Source organism: Panthera leo, chromosome D3 (genome assembly GCF_018350215.1).
Source record: "Panthera leo isolate Ple1 chromosome D3, P.leo_Ple1_pat1.1, whole genome shotgun sequence".
NCBI classification, from domain to species: Eukaryota; Metazoa; Chordata; class Mammalia; order Carnivora; family Felidae; genus Panthera; species Panthera leo.
In genome coordinates, this window is record NC_056690.1 from 41589884 (window position 1) to 41609532 (window position 19649).

The 19649-nt window shown below is 35.0% G+C and overlaps 1 protein-coding gene across 4 annotated transcripts in view; it reads left to right on the forward strand.

The window, feature by feature from the left end:
- Positions 1–19649, forward strand: part of METTL4 (methyltransferase 4, N6-adenosine) — a 249810-nt gene that overhangs the window by 34928 nt on the left and 195233 nt on the right. For 3 of the 4 annotated variants that reach the window (XM_042911360.1, XM_042911361.1, XM_042911362.1), the window contains 4 exons: positions 5821–5995; positions 8761–8867; positions 9261–9352; positions 14923–15830. In XM_042911360.1, coding sequence (XP_042767294.1) covers positions 5821–5995; positions 8761–8867; positions 9261–9352; positions 14923–15068 — 520 coding nt within the window. In that variant the 3' untranslated portion in view covers positions 15069–15830. Of the gene's footprint in view, positions 1–5820; positions 5996–8760; positions 8868–9260; positions 9353–14922; positions 15831–19649 lie in introns of those variants that run through there. The other variant, XM_042911363.1, reaches the window with a different exon arrangement.

Sequence of the window (19649 nt, forward strand, 5' to 3'; positions counted from 1 at the left end):
GTTATTAATACTCTGTGTGCATTATCACACACTGATGCCAGGAGGGTAATGCATTCTGACTTCACGGGAAAGGACCATTGGAGGCTTTGTGTTTGGAAGCACTCCCCCCCACCCCCCCAACCCCGCTCTGCTCTGAATTTCTTCCTTTGCCTGATTTTAATCTGTAATAAAGCATAATAACTTTTACATGATAAACTGTAGTAAATCGTTTTCTATAACAAATTGTAATCATGATTATAATAGCTTTCAGTAAGTTCTATGAGTCATTTTGACAAATTATTGAACTTCAGAGTGGTTTTAGAAACTGCCCAAACTAGTTAGTTGTGGAAGAGAGGCAGTCTTAGGGCCTGTTCCTTCAGGCATTGTAGTTGACTAATTCCAGGCAACATGTTTTCAATTATCTTGGGTATTTACCTAGGAATAGAGTTGCTGCATCATATGGCGATTCTACCTTTAGCTCGTGAGGAACCACTGAACTATTTTTCTTTTCTTTTCTTTTTTTTAATGTTTATTTATTTTTGAGAGAGACAGAGACAGAATGTGAGTGGGTTAGGGGCAGAGAGAGAGGGAGACACAGAATCAGAAGCAGCCTCCAGCTCTGAGTTGTCAGCACAGGGCCCAACGCAGGGCTCGAACTCATGAGCTGTGAGATCATCACCTGAGCCGAAGTCAGACACTCAACCGACTGAGCCACCCAGGCGCCCCTGAACTATTTTTCACATTGTATTGTGTCATTTTCCATTTTCCATTCCTACCAGCAATGTATGAGGGTTCCAGTTTCTCTACATTCTTAGTGACCCTTACTTTCTGTTTTTATTGTTGATGTTTGTTTTAAATTATAGCCATCCTGATGGGCATACAATGATGTCTTGTGGTTTTGATTTGCATTTCTCTAATGACTAATGATATTGAGCATCTTTTCATGTCCTTATTGATCATCTGTATATATTCTTTGGAGAATTGACTGTTCAGATCCTTTGCACATTTTAAAGTTATTTGTCTTTTGTTGATTTCTAAGAGTTCTTTATATATTCTGGATTCTAGGCCCTTACCTTGTATGATTGGTAAGTATTTTCTCCTATTTGCCATGTTGCCTTTTCACTTAATTTCTACTGTTTTCAAAGCACAAAGTTTTACATTTTGTGGAAGTCAAACTTAACCTTTGTTGCTTGTGCATTTGGTATTGTGTTTAAGAAACCATTGCCTTTAGGGCACCTGGGTGGCTCAGTCGTTAAGCATTTGACTCGTAGTTCATGAGTTTGAGTCCCACATCGAGCCCTGCTTCAGGTGAGCTTGTGCCCTGCTTGGTGAGAGCACGAGCCCTGCTTTGGGTAAAACATGAGCTCTGGGTGAGCCCCACTTCTCTATTTCTTTCTCTGCCCCTCGCTCACTTGTGCCTGCTCTCTCTCTCAAAAAAAAAAAAAAAAAAAAAAAAAAAAAAAAGAAACCATTGCCTTAATCACGGTCACAATGATGTACACCTGTTTTCTAAGAGTTTCAGCTCTCATATTTAGGGCTTTGACCCATTTTGAGTTTAATTTTATATATGAAATCAGATAAAAATCACAATTTTATTCTTTTGCATTTGGATATCCAGTTGTCCCAGCATCATTTGTTGAAAAGACTGTTCCCAATTGCTTCTCATTATTAGAGTTAAGTGTTAAATTGAAAAGAATCAAAGAGTCCAATTTTATAATATTCTTTGGTAATGTATTCCAGTTTTCTCTAAGAATTACTTAAAAAAAATTTTTTTTTAATGTTTATTCATTTTTGAGAGACAGAGAGGGACAGAGTGCGAGCAGGGGAGGGGCAGAGAGAGAGGGAGACACAGAATCCAAAGTAGGCTCCAGGCTCTGAGCTATCAGCACAGAGCCCGACACGGGGCTGACCCTACAAACTGAGATCATGACCTGAGCTGAAGTCAGATGCTCTAAGAATTACTTTTTAAAATATTCAGTTTAGGGACATCTGGGTCGCACAGTTGGTTAAGCGACTGACTTCGGCTCAGGTCATGATCTCGCAGTCTGTGATTCTAGTCCCACATCTGGAGCCTGCTTCAGTTTCTGTGTCTCCCTTTCTCTCTGCCCCTCCTCAGCTTGCACTCTGTCTCTGTCTCATTCAAAAATAAATAAATGTTAACATTTAAAAAAAAATATTCAGTTTAAATTTCATTTGCTTTTTACTTTAATGAAAATTGATAGTTTTTTAGGTTATTCTTACCCTTTTTAGAAGTTTTAAAAAAGTAAAACTTTAAAAAAGTAAACAAGTCCTGCATTTTTGGGGGCAGCTTTTATAAATCAGAAAAATAGACTTATTCCTTTTATAATATTTTGTAATAGTTTTACACAGCATTATTTTGACATTTTTTGTTTTTTTTCTCCCATTTAGCTTATAGGTGTGTCTTTATGATCTTTTTGTAATGTTTATTGTATTGCTTCTTTCTCTTAACTTTTTAAAGTTTTAAATTTTTTTAAATTTAAAAATTTTTAAATTTTAAATTCTTAAATTTTTAAAATTCCAAATTTTGAGAAAATTTGAAAGAATAGTACATGAATGTCAAATTACCTTTCTTCTAGATACATCAGTTATTAATATTGTACCACATTTGTGTGTATTTTCTCTCTCTCCATCTGTCTGCTTTTTTATCTGATGTTGTAGACATCATGCTTTCACCCACAAATTCTTTTGCATGTGTCTCCTAAAAACAAGTATATTCTCCTACATAACTATAATACCAGTATTACTCCCAATAAAGTTTAATATTGTCAAATATGATAGTATCAAATATACATTAAATACTAATATACGTATATATTTACCTCTTCTCAAACTATTATTTATGGCTATATTTTTCTTTTTGGTTTTCAGATTTAAGCTCTAATCGAGGATCATACATTACGTTTGGTCTTTATTTTTTTTTTATTCCTTTACTACACAACCATCTCCTGGCTTTTTTTTTTTTTTTTTTTTTTTTTTTTCTTCAGGTTATTGACTCTTTTTTAAGATCCCATGCCACTTTTCTGTAGATTTCCTACCATTTGGATTTGTCTGATTATTTTTTCATGATTAGATTCAGGTTAAACATTTTTTGCCTAGAATACTACCTTGGTGATAAAGATGCATATTTTAGAATTTGTTGAATAACTTCTAGGAGAATAACACTAATAAATGGAATATTTCATTCTCCACTACCCCTGGCAAATAAACCCAATTAAATAAAATTAAGACAGTCAAAGAATCTGTAGTTATTGGGAACATCAGACTTCAAATTTTTGACTTGATGTTTTTCACACTGTGGCAAACTTAGTTTTTAATTAAAAAAAAATTTTTTTTAACATTTATTTATTTTTGAGATATAGCGGCAGAGCATGAGCAGGGGAGGGGGAGAGAGAGACACACACACACACAGAATCCGAAGGAGGCTCCAGGCTCTGAGCTGTTTGTTAGCACAGAGCCCGATGCGGGGCCTGAACTCACGAACTGTGAGACCATGACCTGAGCCGAAGTCGGATGCTGACTGAGCCACCCAAGAGCCCCAAGCTTTTAATTTTTTAAATTAATTAAAAAATTTTTTTTGAAAGAGCAAGGGGCAGAGAGAAAGAATTCCAGGAGGGGTAGAGGGAGAGTGAGAGAGAGAGAGACAGAGAGGGAGAGAGAGAGAGAGGGAGAAGTGGGGCTCACCCAAAGCGGGGCTCGAGCTCACAAACTGTGTGTGAGATCATGATCTGAGCCAAAGTCAGATGCTTAATGACTGGGCCACCCAGGCTCCCCTTAGTTTTTTTTAAATTATCACTTTGATTATATGAAATGCTAGCCTACTGGAAGAGCACTGGTCTGGATGGCAGAAAACTTGGGTGCAGGAGATCTGAATTATTTTACTTATTTGTTTAAGAAAATACTTATTGATCACTTCCTTATATCGTACAGTTGCTGTGTATGAGAGTTGGATTCCAATATTTATTGCATTCGGCCTTTAGGATGTCATTTACTTTTTCTAGAACAGGTATAATAGTAGAAGCCTATTATAGTCCATTGAGGAATAACATAAAAGAAAGTAGAAAGACTAAATGCATACCAGTCCTTAGGTTAGATGTAGACATTAGAAGACTGAATTGAGGGAATTTCTTGTCTTTTTTCTCTTCTACTACCTCCTTCCCCTCTTTCTCTCTTCTTTTCTTCCTTTAATATTGAGGCTGATGGTAAGGAACTACTAGTGAGGTTGAAATACAAAGGAGAGGAATAATTAGCATTATAAGATAGTAGAAAATGGGAATAAGAGAACACAGCTGGACTGATAAGCTTTAAATAGGTGAAGCCATACCATTTCATTTAAGAGGAAATGTGTAGAAATTAGTGAAGGTATATAAGAGAGGGTTAGGAAATTGAAGGAGTCTGTTGGCTTTTATTTTTACTGATAATATGAGTTAACTTCATCTGCTAATAGTGAATTTGGGCAAGAGATTTGAAAAGAGATGAGGGTTTGTAGTTGACCAAGAATAAATAAAAGAATTGATGAGTAGTTTTAGTAGTTTTGAGAGCCTCAGAATGGGTTTAATTGAGCCAATTCTTCACTTCTGCATTTTCACCATCAGATTTTCCCCATATGAAGAAGTAGAAGTGAATTGTGTGGAAGCTGATTTGAAGATTGGAGGTTTGAAGGAGCTGTGGGGTGAAGGATAAAGAGGGGATGGGAATTTAGGGTGCTAATGAGAGGACAGTGAAATGATTGATGATTGCTAGTCTGTGGAGAAGAGGAGCATGTGGTCAGGAAGAAATGATAGACTCAGTAAAAGTAGAGGGATGGGTCATGGGATGCTTTGGTAAGGTTAAAGAATAGGTAAGAGATAGGTATTTACTGCCAGAGATTGATGTTTAGTTTGAGATGGAATTAAGTATGAGTGATGCCAAGGTCCAGGTTGGGGTCACTGGGAATGGAATATTGAGATGAATGTAATTGTATTTGTTTACGGGAAGATTAGGCAAGGTGTGCACATTATATAAATTGTGTCTTGAAATTGCCCAGGATAATGGCAAGATTTGTGTTGGTAAGGGAGAAGGTTCTTAGAGCTTAAGGCTTCATCGATTATGGGGAGTGCGGAAGAAATGGGTTTGATAGAACATTACAGTCTAGCATAGCTGGATGGCATTCCCTCAAGGAGAAGTGGATTTTATGCAGATGGAGGAGTATAGCCTAGAAGCAGCAATAAGAGAGCTAGGAGAATATTGACCCTTCTCTCTTTCTGGTGTGTATTGAGTGTTAGAGAAAGGGCCACATTCTTTAAATTGGATATTATAGAGCAAGTAGTTTTAGCAAGAGAAATCAAAGTTTGTACTGTTAATGATTCAGAGGTGCAAGACTATATAGAATATTTAAAAAATGAAAGTATGAAGGTTTCAGAGAGCCCCGTAGAATTGATTGGGAATAAGAAAGAAGCAGGGTGATAGATTGAGGGTTGGTGGTTTCAAGACTCACTGTGATAGGGTCCCTGTATATTGTAGGATTAGGAAAAACAAGCAATAATGTTTGTTTAATTTTGAATGGGAGAAAAACATATTAGTGAAATTACTGAAATGTAATACAGTTAAAAATGATAAATATAGCCTGGCAATTTTTCACTGTTAAAAATGAAAATGGGTTAATTCCAATTTGCATGTAGCAGTATGTCCACTGGGTGTCACTGTGGCCTCATATTTAGTTATATAAATAAACTGCTATAAGAGCTCTGTGTTTGTGGAGTCAGTATTATATGGGTCTTTTCTCTGCTTATTTTTCCTTTTTGCAGTGAATTTTGCTAATATTTTTTTTCTGTTTATTTGTAGGTACAGTTATTTATCACCACTGCAAATAAAGGAGATACTTATCCCTAAACTGGCTGCTCCAAACTGCCTTGTTATTACTTGGGTGACCAATAGACAGAAGCACCTGCGTTTTGTAAAGGAAGAACTTTATCCTTCTTGGTCTGTTGAGGTAGTCGCTGAATGGCACTGGGTAAAAGTAAGTTCAGAAATTAACTTATTTGTTATTATATAGCGTGCCATGTAAGTTACATAACTTACACATAAATGTAGTATGTAATTTTTAATGCTTAGCATGTTACTGCTCTACTCCTTTAACACGGTCTAATTAAAACTTTTACTTTGATACTTTTTTTTTTTTTTTACTAAATACTTTTATTTTCTTATTCTCGGAGGCTTTTTGCTTATTTGTTCTGTGTCTTTTTATAGTAGAGTCCCAACGTGCTGGCCTTAGGAAGTCACTCAGGGAGATATCAGGATGACATTTTAAAAAGCTCTGATGTCTGTAGTTTAAAAACAACAAACAAAAACTTTGGAAAATCTGTTTAGCACTAAACATAGAAATAGTCTTACCCTTCATTTTCTTCCTCTTTTCACATCCACAATTTCAGTCACCGTTTGCAACTTCTTTCCTTCTTTTTTTTTTCTTTTTCTTTTTTCTTATGTTGCTGGGGATGGGAGAGAGAATACCCAAGTAACTCAGCATTGGAAGAGGTGGAAAGAACCAAGAACCTTACATACTTTGAATTTTAACATAGGTCCTCAGTGCCTATGTGCTGCTATGCCTATTTTTGAAAGAAATGATTCCAACTCTTGGATTGGTTGACTGGTCTTTAATATCTCTGCTTGCTATAAAAATAAAAAAATACAGAAAAATAAGGCATCAGTTCAGAGTCCGTTGGACATCTTTTTAAAGATTATTAATCTTTAAAGTCTACTTAGATGAATCCTGCAAAAGCACTCCTATATTTTAAAAAGATAAGCCAACTCGTCAATTGAATGTTTAATATTTATATAGCTGATATATTCATTTTAGACAGGAGAGTTCTATGTTTATGTTCTTCCTATGTATTTTGTAGTCTACTGGTATATCTTCTTTTATTTTTTAAAGTTTATTTATTTATTTTGAGAGAGAGTGAGCATGAGTAGGAGAGGGGCAGAGAGGGAGAAAGAGAATCCCAAGCAGGCTCTGTGCTGTCAGTGCAGAGCCTGACATGGGGCTTGATCCCACGAACCGTGAGATCATGACCTGAGCCAAGATCAAGAGTTGGGACCCTTGACCAACTGAGCCACTAAAGGCTCTTCTACTGGTATATCTTCTAAAAGCTGTGTATATTGTTTATTTGCACCTATTTTAATGGACTTGGAAAACAAACATTAATAGTTGTATCTGTGCTTTCATGTTGTACTCTGGGCTAAGCTTTGGTTGATTTGGTTGATGTGGACATGGACAGGAATATAAAACCCATTCTACCTTGTACATTATTACAGGTTTTTTATTGTCAGAAACTGGGGCCAAAGTCAGGGAAAAGGTACCTTCTGAAATCAAAACCAATAAAATGTTAGCACATAAAATCTAAGATTATTTGTTTGTAGTAGTAATCAGTTCTGAGAGATGATATGATAAGCCTAGAGTTTAAGACAAAAATGCAGTAAGTGATACGAAACACTATTAGGTAACTATATGTACTGTTATAACAGAAGGAGTAATTTGCATGGAATATAGAAGATATCCAAAGAATAAGAACTTGTCTGTATTTGTACAGCACTATGTGAAAGAGATCTATCTCTTATGGGTCCTAGAGGTGATAAAAGGACTTTACCGATTTGGCTTTTTAGGTATCTTGATGTTGAGTAAAGTGTTCCATAGATAATAGATATGAATATTCTGATAGTGAAAATATGTATTTCAATGGTTAATAAATTGATATTGTTATTATAAATAGTGTTTTCAGTTTGATTAGTTTAAGTGAGTCTTTGAGAGTATAATAACTCCAGGTGAAATGGTAAAATTGAATTTCTGGATTTATAATGCCAAGGGATTAGACTAAGTATTGTCTATTTTATCAATCCCTGAGTTGTTTTATTACTAATTCTCGCTCTGACAATGTTTATGACACTATTTTCTATGAAGGAATATACTTTATTGTAATCTACTTATTTATATTATCAGTAATCAGTAAATGTTATTTGAGTGAATAAATGAATTAATGATGACATGGCTTCCAGGAATAAATTTTAATGGAAAGTAAATTTTTATGTGTAAAGTGATAAATATTTTAGTCCCTTATAGTTGCTCTGTCTAATGTGATAGTCACTAACCATATGTTCCTCTTCAGCACGTGAATTACGGCTGTTCAAAATTGAATTGATGCTAAGTGTAAAATGTACATTGGATTTCAAAGGCAGTATGAAAGAAAAAATTGACATACCTCAGTAACTTTTTGAATTGATTACATATTAAAATAATATTTTGGATATGTGAAATTAAGCTAAATATATAATTAAAATTATTTTTACCATATGCTTCCAACTTTTTTTTTAATGTTTATTTATTTTGAGAGAGTGTGTGCATGTGCGCACTAGAGAGGGGCAGAGAGAGAGGGAGGGAGAGAGAATCTCAAGCACGCTCAGCGCTGTCAGTGCAGAGCTGAAGTGGGGCTTGAACTCATGAACCATGAGATCATGACCTGAGCTGAAATCAAAAGCCAGACACAACCGTTTGAGCCACCTAGGCACTCCAACTTCTCATGTTTTTAATGTTGCTAGTAGAAAATTTAAATTACAAATGCGGTTTGTATTTGTGGTTTACATTATATTTTTATTAACACTAGCCTAGAGGTTTAATAATTTTTTTTTCTTTGGTGGAAATTGTATAGTGTTAGATAAAAAGCCAGACTCTTTCCTGGGTATTTACAGATGTATGGTTTAATTTTGTTTTGTTTTTTTGACTCCTCCTATCAGATCACCAATTCAGGAGAGTTTGTGTTCCCATTAGATTCTCCACACAAAAAGCCTTATGAAGGTCTTGTACTGGGGAGAGTTCGAGAAAAAACTGCTGTATCGTTAAGGTAGGAAAGATGATTTTTCAAAACTGTATAAATGTATACAATTATACATTTTATAAAATTAATGGCATAATGATCATTGATTTTCCTTAAATTTTTACATTTTTGAAAATCTGAAAATGGCCCAGACCAGAAAAGTATGAATGGTATGGCACATGAAATTTTATATTATCCTTTGTTTTATATAGTGTGTAACTGCCATTATTGAAGAAAAGGAAATTATCACTAATGTCTCAATACTTAAATTGTTGATTTTGATTATTTTTTCTATTCTTGAATTTATTTTTAAATTCAGATAGTATTTGAAAAGTAAAAAAAAAATCAAGGCAACTGTGGCTTATATATGAAAAATTTTCCTTTAAAGTATAATTTACATTGTTGTTTTGTTTTAATTAGGAGTGCAGATGTAAAAGTGCTTCCTATTCCAGATCACAAGTTAATTGTCAGTGTGCCCTGTACTCTTCACTCACATAAGCCACCGCTTGCTGGTATGTTTTTATAAAATAGAATTGTTATGACTTCTGTCAAATTGAGAAAAGGATTAAATTTAGTATTTGGTGTAGACATTTGGAAATTAAATCAGATGTTTATTTTTATTAGTTCTCTAAAATTTTATAGGAGAATTTATGAATAGTGTTTTTTGTTTTTATTTTGCTGCAAAAGCTTTATTTTCATTTGGTCCATGACTTGAGAGGGGGCTCCATGATGGTTAAAGAGCTGCCTAGTGGCTGCAGGGAGAGGTACAGGCAGAAGCTCTGACATCAGGGGGTGTGGAGGGGCCCCTCAAAGGCTGCTGGGCTCCAGAGGCTCCTAATTGTGCTTGAGGGTGAGCCTTTCAAAGAGATACTTGGCCTTGCCCAGCCCATCTGGCGGCCATCCAGCCTGTGGAGGTTAGTTAGGTGGTTACCCAACTTCTTGATGAATTTTACCTCCTCATGTGGAAGTGGCTCTCTGGGAAGTTACAGAGATGGGGATTTGTGTACACAGAGCCCAGAGCATGCATATCTAGAAGGGCTTGGTTCAGGTTCTTCTTCAGGGCCATGACAACTTCCATGGCAACGAGGGCTTTGCCTCACTCATCCTGGGAGGGTTTCTTCATGCTTTGGCAGATGGCACAGCTGCTGCACTGGTTTTGCGTCTTCCAAGAGATGCTTGGCCAACTTGTGGAAGAAGTGCCCAGGCCCTCCAAAGTCATATTGTCACAGTCAAAATAGAAGCCCTGAGAGGTAGGTGTAGGAGGCCCACAGATCCAGGTTGATCAGGTGGTTGACACCTCAGTAGAATAATTCTGACAAATCTGGGAGCTCACTGTTGGTCAGCAATAAGGAGCTAACCACAAAAAATGGTGTTGGCTGGTCCTAGAGGTTGTGCCTGGTAAGAAGGTTGGAAAGTAGTTAGAAGGTGGTCAGAGACTGGTTCCATCTAAGGACTGTTGAATAAGATTATGAACTGTTGATGCGCCGCATAGGTTCATTTTATTTCACCTCTGCTTTTCCCCTTAATACCATTTATGTAGCTTCCCCTTGGTTGTTACTCCCCCACTGTCCTTGATAGACCGATGGGGCATCTGAGGACTGTAGTTCTACTAGTGGCTTTATTTTACTATGAGGGCTCTGTCCCTAGCTTGTTCTGAAATCAGGTGCTTAGAATAGCAGTCAGAGACATGGTTAGAATCCCCTTGATACTTGGTAGAGACTCAGTTTTATGTTGAGGTAGTGTTGCTTTTCTGAACCTCCGGAAAGGTAATTGCTGCAGGCTACGGTTCTTACTAGTCTTAATGCGTTGGTGTAATGTTCATCATTCAGCGAAACTAAGCACCAAGGAATAGTGGAAAGGTTTGGATTTGGAGATTGACTAACATGAGTTTGAATCCTGACTCTGCTACTATATGTTACTCTAACATGTTCTACCTGAAAGTCCTCATTTAAAGAGAGACTAATGGTGTTTAATCTTTTAGAGTTGTGAGGATTGATTATAATGTATTTGAAATTCTGTAGCATATAATGGAAGGTTAGTGTATGCTAAATTTTTCAAGTGATAGTTTAAAAAAATAGAATTGTAAGTTCATGAGAGACACCAAATTTGATATGAGTTATCTATTAAAATTTTTCTTTAGGAATATCTATTGTATTGATTTTGTGATCCTCACTTAAAAAACCAAAAACTTTCAAGATGCTGCTCAGGAAAACTATAAGGTTCCCAACCTATCATATTATTTTGTAGAATATGGGATAGAGCTAGAATACATAGGAAAGTGAATATAAATTCCCAAGGTAATTTATATTGATAACACTTAGAATTTCTTTTATCTTAAATTGCTTATACAGAAGAGTCTTGTAGTGTTGTAGTGTTACTTCATTTGAAAAATATTCAGATGTTTACCTGATGATCCATTCTTTGACTTAGAGAAATGCTGAATGAGTAATTGTCTTTAAGCCGTGTACTATCGTAGACTCTTTAATGCATTAAATATGTGACTTAAATGAAAAGTGAGATTGTACTGTTCTTTGAGAAGAAAATAATGGTTGGCACCAGTTATATTTGATGGAGGAAATCTAATTTGTATTCTTTTCATTTGAATTTTATCAGTTAAGTATCAAAGAATAATTTAGTGTTTTTCTTAGGGATTTTTTTTTTTTTTTTTTTAGTTTTTATTTATTTAAGTAATCTCTACACCCAGAATGGGGCTCGAACTTATGACCCTGAGATCAAGAGTTGCATGCTCCTCCTACTGAGCCAGCCAGGTGCCCCAGGGCTTATGTTTTTACTTTTAAAAATCTAAATGCTAAGACCTAAACTTTCATTCCAAAATTATAGTTAAAATATTCATCAATTCCTTTTACATAGAATAAAATAATGTTTAAATATTAGTCTTAAGAAGCAAGGTTTTAAAATAGTAAGTAAAAATTAGTCTTTTATTAATGCTAATAAAAATTAGTCTTATAGCCTATGTATGAAGTGTAGTTCTGCCATATTCCCAGTAGAGAGCAGCACAAACATATTTTTAGGATTTGGAACATTTGAAAAGAAAGATTTTTTGGGGGGAAAAAATCTACATGACTTGATATATGTAATCCTTATGTTTTAGTTAGGTAGTGGTAGACAAGAAGTATTTGTAATTCTGTATTTTTGAATTCATGTTACTATGTCTAGCAAGTGCATGTACAGAAGTACAGAGCCATACAAACTAAAGCCACCAAAAAACAGCTTTCAGATTTCTGACTGTAATTTACTCTGAAATTATAACTCTGGGATTTGGGATACTACATGTCCTATATATATGCTTAGAACTTACATGTAAAGGTTCTTAAACTGTTTTGTGCAAATTTGTAAGATGAAATGTTCTTTTACTTCTAGAAACACTAAGATTTTTAAAAATTTTTAATTGATTTCTACTGCTAACTATAAAAAAAGTTTTAAAAGATACATATATAAGTCATAAATAGCTATAACTTATCACATAACCTTATAAATGTTTATTAAATTTAAAGATTTAAGGTGGGAAAATTATGAAAGTATTTGAATCAAAATTGGTTTTCATATTTTACCTTAGAGGAATCTCTACTCCCTTTTACTACTTTATTCACTAACAGTTTCTGTCTGAAGAGTAAAACACAGTTTGATGAGATTTTGTGCACAGGTGTTCGAGCTGCTTCTCCCCCTCCCCACCCCCACCCGGCCCTGCCCCTTTGCTCCTAGAGCAAAAGAGGAATGACTGGCTATGTATGGATTATTTCCTCTTCTGTGGTTAGTAGCTTGTTTTACTAATGTCTGATGTTATGTAATTATCTTAAGTATGTGTATATATCATATTCATACTTAAATTTATACATTGGAATTTACTTTTTAAAAATAGAGATATAATTGACATATAATATTAATTTCAGATATACAACACAATGGCTCGTGTATGTATATATTGAGAAATAGTCACTGATCACAAGTCTAGTTAACATCCATTACCACACATAGTTATAAAATATTTTTCCTTGTGGTTAGAACCTCTAAGATCTCGAGTTTACTTTTAAATTGATACTTAAGATTAGAAAAGAAAACATTTTCATTAATTTGCTCTCATTTCTTTTGCTTTGTTTTGAAATGTGGTTAACATTTTAAAAACATTGCTCCTTGATTTTCTAGTTTTCTCAACCAGAAAAAAAAAATACACATGCAGAAATGTGTTACCTTGGGAAAGTAGGAAGTAGAAAATGGGTTTAGGTTTTATGTATTGTATTTGTCAACTCCAAGTACATGGCCATCGTTTTCTACTAGCTTATGTACTCTTAGAAAACATGGATAACTGTTTCCTTTGTTAAATTCCATAGCACTAATTATAGTGAGTGCTCAGAATAGTAAACAATTTTGACTGTCTGACTCCAGTTTAGACTCCAGATTAAGGGTCTAAAATAGAGTTGCTAACATCTTTGTGCCTAAAAACTGAAAAACTGAACAAATAAGCAAAAACAAACAAAACCTTCCTTCACTTATAACCTTAGATGACAGTAAAAGTGAATTGAGGTTGGTAAGGCATTGAATTCATGAGGAAAAAATAGAAATGTGATATAGGTTTATTGTCCTCTAAGACTCTGGGGAAATTTTCTTTCAGGCTTAATAACATTTAGTTATAATTATACACTTAAAAAAGAACTAGAAGTCTCATGTTGGCATCTCCTAAAAACTATCAAAGCCCAAATTTGAGTTCAGTTGGGTTATAGACAATGAGTACTTCATAAATTCCTTGATTTTTGATGAATAAGACCAATGGTTTTAAACAAATAAACCGTTATTTTGCTGTGAGAGCAACTGGAGAACATTATGAAACATGTTTTTAAATATATTTTCTTTCTTTCTTTCTTAAAAAAACTTTTTTAATATAATTTATTGTCAAATTGGTTTCCATACAACACCCAGTGCTCATCCCAAGTGCCCTCCTCAATGCCCATCACCCACTTTCACCTCTCCTCCACCCCCATCAACTCTCAGTTTGTTCTCACTATTTAAGAGTCTCTTAGGGTTTGCCTCCCTCCCTCTCTGTAACTTTAAATACATTTTCTTTTAAATTTTACCTATATCAAGTACTCCTAAGGAATACTTATCATTCCTAAAGGGAATTTGATAGATTTCTTCTAAGCTCAATCTTGTATAGCAGTTAAGAACTATATTTAGAAAATACTCTTCTGGTGACTTTTCATCCCTCAATTATTATTTTCATACCCAGTTCCTGTAATGTTAATATAGCTAACCAGAACATGATCAAGGTTAAATTGATTTAAATATTGTCATCCAAATGAACATGTACTTTAAAAAAAGGCTTCTATGGTATATTCTTTCTGTCACTGTATATCATAGCATTTAGTCACCATATATATGATGTACTTTTTTTCTCAAAAATAAAGTTTTCAGTAGTTATTAATACATATATACATTAAATAAAAAATACTTATCTGTGGAAATAGTATGGTGAAATTTTAGGTAAAAAGGGTCTATAATTTGGAAATGAGGGAATGTACTATATCCAGTTATAGCTAAGAGGATATTGTTAAATTTGTTAGTTATGTGTTCTCAATATTTTTATTGATGCCTAATTTTTCATTTACTGCTCTTTTGGTAGTATATATGCTTGCAGACACTTATATTTTTATCTCAGTTTTTTAAGTGAATTGTTTTTGTATTGTTCCTATACACTTATTTTTCATGCGTGGATTACATTTATTAAAAAATTAAGTTAGTACTCAGGAGATGTGTCAGTATTGGAAAATTGAAAAGTCACCTGTGTGGGTGTTAAAATCCTTATTTCTCATCTACAAATGAAACCTGATAAGTTAGGACTTCTGAAAGTTCTGATGGTATTATCCCCAATCTCACGAGTGCTCATTTCAAATGATTTCTAACTATAAATAGTAAAGCCCGTGATGAAATCCTTGAAATTAATTAGCTATCCTCCTCCCCACCCCTTTTTTAAAAGGAAACATCCCTGTTCTTTGCTTTTAACTGCTAAAAGGAAATTGATTCCTTTCTTAATAATAATTTTTGTGTTTTTTTTCTCTTTTTTGGACAGAGGTTCTAAAAGACTATGTCAAGCCAGATGGGGAATGTTTGGAATTGTTTGCTCGAAATTTACAGCCGGGTTGGACTAGTTGGGGCAATGAAGTTCTCAAATTTCAACACATGGATTATTTTGTTGCTCTGGAGTCTAGAAGCTGACTGTGGTCTTAAAGTTGTGATTTTCTTCAGTTTTTCCCCACCCCTTCTTCCTTCATTCTAACTGATTGTTCCTTTTCTTACCAACCAGTATGCTTAGAAATGTAAACAGGACTTGGTTTTTCTGCAAAAGACCATAAGTGACTAGTCTTTATGTAATTTTGAGATGAATTTACTTCAGTTGCATTAGTATTCCCCATTATTCCAGATTCACTGTAAATAAAAAGGCAAGCAGTTAGAAAAACGACAAGACTTTGTTATTGAAAAAGTTCAGAAAGCATGCACTGTGGACCAGAGGTCCTAATTCTGCCCATGGATATGTTTTGTTTGGCCCTGTGGTGTTGTAAAAAAAATTTAAACCACCATTCTAAAAAATGAGGGAATTTCACATAAAGTCTAGATTTCTGCTTTTCTTTAAACATCAGAAACTCTGGCTGCACTGTGGTCTGTATTCTTTCCTGGCATCAGTAAGTAGGAACCACTGGTAGCAGCTCACTTGGGAAGGGACCTGTGTTTTGCAGTTTACTCCATGCTACTCACTTGTGTTGTCTACTTGGCCCTTGTGCAACCTAAATTTATGACCTTCGGTATACTGTTACATTCTGGAAAAAATACTGAAAGACCTACCAAGTCATCATTGTGTTGTGTTTATGAAACATTTTAGAGGGTTTTAAATTGCATTCAAGGTCACTTTTCAAGTGCTTCTTAGTTTTGCTTTGTTTTCTAGAAGAATATTTAAGAAATATTTCTTATAAAAATGTCAGAAAATAAACAGTGCTTATGATTTAAAAGATATATTATTTACAGATTTTCCACAAATATTTCTTTACTAAGTAAAATATTTTTACTGAAATGATTCTTTGAAAGGCATGCTGATTTATTATGTATAATCTTTTTTCAAATTGAGATATAATTTCACATAAAATTCTCCACTTTTTAGTATAGTGTTCGATGAGTTTAGAAAATGTATATACAGTTGTCTATCTACCACCATAGTCATAATATAGAACATTTTCTTCACCTCCAAAACTCATGTGTCCAATTACAGTCATTCCCTTCCTCCCACCCCTGGCCCTTGGTAAACAATGATTTGTTTTCTACCATTAGTTTTGCTTTTTTAGAATGTCATGTAAACAGAATCATAGAATATGTAATCTTTTGTGTCTGGCTTCTTTCCCTTAGCATTTTGACAAAAGTATTTATACAATTTACAGCTTTTTTATAAATATTTATCTGCTAAGTAAAATGTTAGATTGAAATGATTATATGAAAAAATTAATTCATTTACTGATTTTGCCAAAGAGAAGTGTTATTTTTGAAGTTTGTTCATTCTTTGAGTGTGTGAATATGGTAATATAGGCTTAACTTTGTATTTATAGGGATACTCTAACTTGTTACAGAAATGGAAAAAGGTATTAAACTCGAAGCAAACCTCTCCAAACCTCATTTGAAACTCTTTCCAGCTTCTTGTAGTATTTATAGATTTTATGTAGTTTGTGGAAACATTTTATCCTCACCAAGTTTTTGGACTTTTATTTTTGCATCACAAATCCTGATACTTGAGAGAAAAAGAGAATTTTTATTCACTGAGTCTGGTATTCAAAACACAGAAGTTTGTTTGTTTGTTTGTTTGTTTTTAAGAAACAGTGGTTCTAGTCTTACCTCTGCTCCTAAGGTGTACAAACTCTGGGCCTTGTTTGTAATTCCTGTTTAAGTGTTGGGCTCTTTTTTGAACAAAGGATGATTCTGGAAAACGGAACAGTCACATGCCATGTGGGAACAAAAAGGCCAGACTAAGATTAACCTTTGACTTCATTACCAGAGTTTAGCCAACTGACCTAATGAACTTTATTATCAAATTTATTTAATAAGATATTTTCATTCAGAGATTTTTATATTACCTTTAAAACTTCTTAGGATTTTCTTTTCTATCATATTTTTTTACAGACTTAAAGTCTTTTAGGATGCTTGGAAATGCTCAGGCAAAGGGATAGACCCTATTACTCAGCTTTTATTTGTATCCTCTAGTCAAAGTTTGACTTAGTTTCTTTCAGTTTCTTGGCCACTTTAGGCAAGGGCCTTTTTTGTATAGACGGTAATAAGTTCAGTGTAGCAGTCTGCATTCTGAAGCCAACTTGCTTAGGTTTGAACCCCAACTTTTTCAGCTAGTAGCTTAAGACTTTGAGAAAGGTAGTTAAGTCTCTATGCTTTAGCCTCTTCATCCATAGAAATGGGCAATAATAATACTTATCTCTCTCTAAAAAAATTTTATTTATTTTTGATAGAGACAGAGCAGAAGTGGGGGAGGGGCAGAGAGAGAGGGAGACACAGAATCCGAAGCAGGCTCCAGGCTCCGAGCTGTCAGCACAGAGCCCAACGTGGGGCTTGAACTCACAAACCTCGAGATCATGACCTGAGCCAAGTCAGACGCTTAACCAACTGAGCCACCCAGGTGCCCTTATAATACTTACCTCTTAAGTTGTTATGAGGATTAAATGAGTTGATACACGTAAGGCACTTAGATCTGGACTTGGAATATTTTAAGTGATCAATAAATGTTTGAACTGCTTGCATATTTTTCAGTTTCAGGTCAAAAAGGTTTTCTATCACAATCTCTACTCAAATTCAGGAGATTCACCTGAATACTCTCCATAGAGTTTTTCTGTCTGAACATCATATTTTCTTGATCTTTTTCTTGAGATCAGATTTCCTAGCTTGTACCTGGTTTCTTACATGAGGAAGATTTGAAATCATTCCCATTGTGGTCCTGCCTAAAAACAAGTAACTAAAAACAAATTAAAACAAAGGCCATATTTAGTGTTGGGCTTCAGCTCTTGATTGTGTACTGCCATGCTGACTCTGAACTTCATAGTTACTCCGCATTGTTCTTTGATGACTTCCATAGGTGGTTAATTGGTGGCCTTTCTGATGTTTTTTCTACATTCAGAGACTTTAGGCTCATGTCATGTTAATTTTGGTTCAAAATAGATCTCTTACACTTTGCTAGATGATCTGTTACCCTTTATAGGAACTTGGTTTTTATGTGCAACCGCTGTGGACTGAATGTTTGTACCCTTCCAAAATTCATATGCTGAAACCCTAACCCTCAAGTGATGGTACTTAGGGGTGTGGCCTTTGGAAAGCAATTAGAGTTAGATTAGGTCATCACGGTAGGGCCCTCATAATAGGATTAGTGGCTTTATGGAACCTCACTCTGCATACACACACCAAGAAGAGGCCAGGTGAGGACAGAACTAGGAAGAGAGATCTCACCAAGAACCTGACCATGCTGGCATCCTGATCTTGAGCTTAGACCTCCTGAACCCTGAAGAATAAATGTTTATTGTGTAAGCCACCCAGTTTATGGTAATTTGTTATAGTAGCCTGGAACTGACTGAGACAGCCACCAAAGGGATTTTCTAGTTGATAAGGTAAAGACCAAGTAAATAAGGCCTTTTTCTTCCAATGGTCTGAAAGGCACCAGTGGGGAATAGGATTTTCCTCTTGGATGTCAACATTTTCAAGAGGCGAACATTACTGTGGGCTGGTTGTTTTCTTGGAAGAGGACAGAGTTTAGTCCATGACTTAGGTTTGGGCCTGGCTTTAATTGCTCCCTTTGCTCTGTCCTTGTTATAGGCTCTATTTACTTTGTCCTATTCTAGTTCTTCCAATTCTGTGACTCAAACTCATTCTTATCAGAAACCCTAAACATACCTTTTCAGGTTTGGTACCCTAGAGACATATCTTTAGTGAATTTTTATATATTCAGCTTTAGTGAGACTTTGGTTTTTTTCTTGATAGTGATTCAGAGGAGGATTATAATTACATTAAAGGGGCTTCCCTTCCCTGAAGATGCTCTCCAGTTCACCTCATTTGACTCCTATCATGCACCACTGGCCTACCGCACTCTGGGAAGCACCACAGTGCTGTTGGCATAGCTCTCTGGTTATCAGAGTTCTTGTACTTCAGTTATGTCACTTTACCCTCAAAGCAGTTTTATGAAGTTGTAGTTATAATGAAGGAACAGGTTCATGGAGGCTAGCTGACATGGCTAATAAGCGATAACTAAGACTTGAATTCTGATTCCTAAATTAAGGCACTTTATGTTGTATCATGTTTGCTAATGAACCTGAGATCTTAATAATAGGCTCATTAGCTAATAATCAGAGGATCTGTTGGGTGGCCTGAAGCGATTTAGAATGGTTTATATATAATGATCCAAACAAACCTTTCTCAATATATGATATCACCACTCTTGAATTTTTAACACAGTATTTTTTGTTAGAGATTTTAGTGACATTGGTTGAACTAATAGCCCGAGTGCCACTCAGAATCACTCAGAATCAGACAAGCTGTTAAACCCGTTGACATAAGCCATTAGCACATTTACCATGCAATCATGTGTCCCTCAATCAGATTAGGCATTTTAAGCTCACATTTTTAAGGAAACTCTTCTGCAGAATATAGAATTGGATTTGAAGGCAGCTATTCAAGTGGTTAGAAAGGAGAGATTAAATAAGGTAAGTACAGGTGCAAATTATTATATGTACCATGGTGACCTGTTGTCAGTGTTTGGATGTATGG